Consider the following 1,524-nt stretch of genomic DNA (forward strand, 5'->3'; position numbering starts at 1 on the left):
GGTGAAGAAGGAGCTGCCCATTAAAACCAGCGCTGAGAGTCCTGGCGGCTGCGGCGGCGGCGCGGGACGCGTCACATCCCCTTGACCCTCCAATCACCTCGGGCTCCCATTTGATTGGAAGGCGGCAAAGGCTTTAATCTCCCCCTCGGTGCAGCTGCTTTTGAAGTGAGTTTCCTCGCCAGAGCCCCGGCTGGACAGGCAGCGGCTCACATCGCCAAGCGCAGCGCCAGCGCCGGGTCGCGAGCGCGCAGCGCGGGGGCATAGCCCGAGGCGGACACGGCGAGCCACCGGGCACTCCCACAGTCCGGCCGGCTCCTCCCGCTCGGCCACGGCACTGCTGCGGGCCACCCAGGATTATTCGCTTCTGGCTCCAGGCGCCGAGAAGGCGCGCTGGGTGCCGGTGGCCGCCGCGCCAGCTCCTCCTCCTCCTGCTTCTGCTCCCGGGGCGAGCGCGCAGCCCGGAGCCCGCCCCCCGCTGCTCCCATGCGTGCGGGTGGGTCATGAGCACAGCGCCCTCGCTTTCTGCCCTAAGAAGCAGTAAGCACAGCGGCGGCGGCGGCGGCGGCGGCGGCGGCGGCGGCGGCGGCGGCAGTGCGGACCCTGCCTGGACCAGCGCGCTCTCTGGAAATAGCTCTGGCCCCGGCCAAGGCTCGTCCCCGGCCGGCAGCACCAAGCCTTTTGTGCACGCTGTGCCCCCCTCTGACCCTCTCCGCCAGGCTAACCGCCTGCCCATCAAGGTGCTGAAGATGCTGACGGCACGGACTGGCCACATTTTGCACCCGGAGTACCTGCAGCCCCTGCCTTCCACTCCCGTCAGCCCCATCGAGGTAAGGACCCTCTCCCCGGATAGCGCTGAGACCACCACCCTGGCTGCCGCTTCACGGGATTTCTTTCTCTCGGGATCTGGGGGTGGGGATAGGGGGGTCAGAGTGATTCAGTTCCGGGATGGGGGAGAGCACATAGTGCTCCCGCACCTTAAAACTAGGGCAGAAAGGGGGGAAGAGGTAGAATGGGGTGTGAATGCTAAGGGACAAAGCAGCTAAAACTTATTTCTCCCTTTGGTATTAAAGCCTCTACCCTGACTCAGGCCCCCTCACTTTCCGTCTGGAAGACAGGCGGAAGTCCGAAATGCCGTTCCAAAATCGCAGTCTTAAGGGTCCCCAAAAGCTGATATTTGTACACAGCCTCTAAGGCGCCAACTGTCTGAGCCCTTACTCTGAATAAATAGGGGTGTGGGGGGGGAGAGGTNGTGTCTGCTGAGGGGTGTGGGGGTGCAGCCTAGGATTGCGCCTGGCTGGGAGGATCTTAACTGGCAGTTTGTGGAAGGGCGTTTGAACCCTAGAAGCCAGGATTCTAAAGGGTTTCCCCTTCTTTCTCTTTGTGCCACCCCCCAACCTCACGTCTGACCCCGCAGCTTGATGCCAAGAAGAGCCCGCTGGCGCTGTTGGCGCAAACATGCTCGCAGATCGGGAAGCCCGACCCCTCGCCCTCTTCCAAACTCTCCTCTGTCGCCTCCAACGGGGG

The 1,524-nt window shown here is 63.8% G+C and overlaps 1 protein-coding gene across 1 annotated transcript in view; it reads left to right on the forward strand.

The window, feature by feature from the left end:
* Window positions 1-49: 49 nt before the first annotated feature.
* The window catches only part of ZNF503 (zinc finger protein 503), a 2,816-nt gene continuing 1,341 nt past the window's right edge, over window positions 50-1,524 (forward strand). The window contains exons 1-2 of the mRNA XM_077778486.1: window positions 50-827; window positions 1,415-1,519. Coding sequence (XP_077634612.1) covers window positions 501-827; window positions 1,415-1,519 — 432 coding nt within the window. The 5' untranslated portion in view covers window positions 50-500. The remainder of the gene's footprint in view (window positions 828-1,414; window positions 1,520-1,524) is intronic.

This window comes from Crocuta crocuta, unplaced genomic scaffold, assembly GCF_008692635.1.
Source record: "Crocuta crocuta isolate KB4526 unplaced genomic scaffold, BGI_CrCroc_1.0 scaffold167, whole genome shotgun sequence".
Lineage (NCBI taxonomy): Eukaryota > Metazoa > Chordata > Mammalia > Carnivora > Hyaenidae > Crocuta > Crocuta crocuta.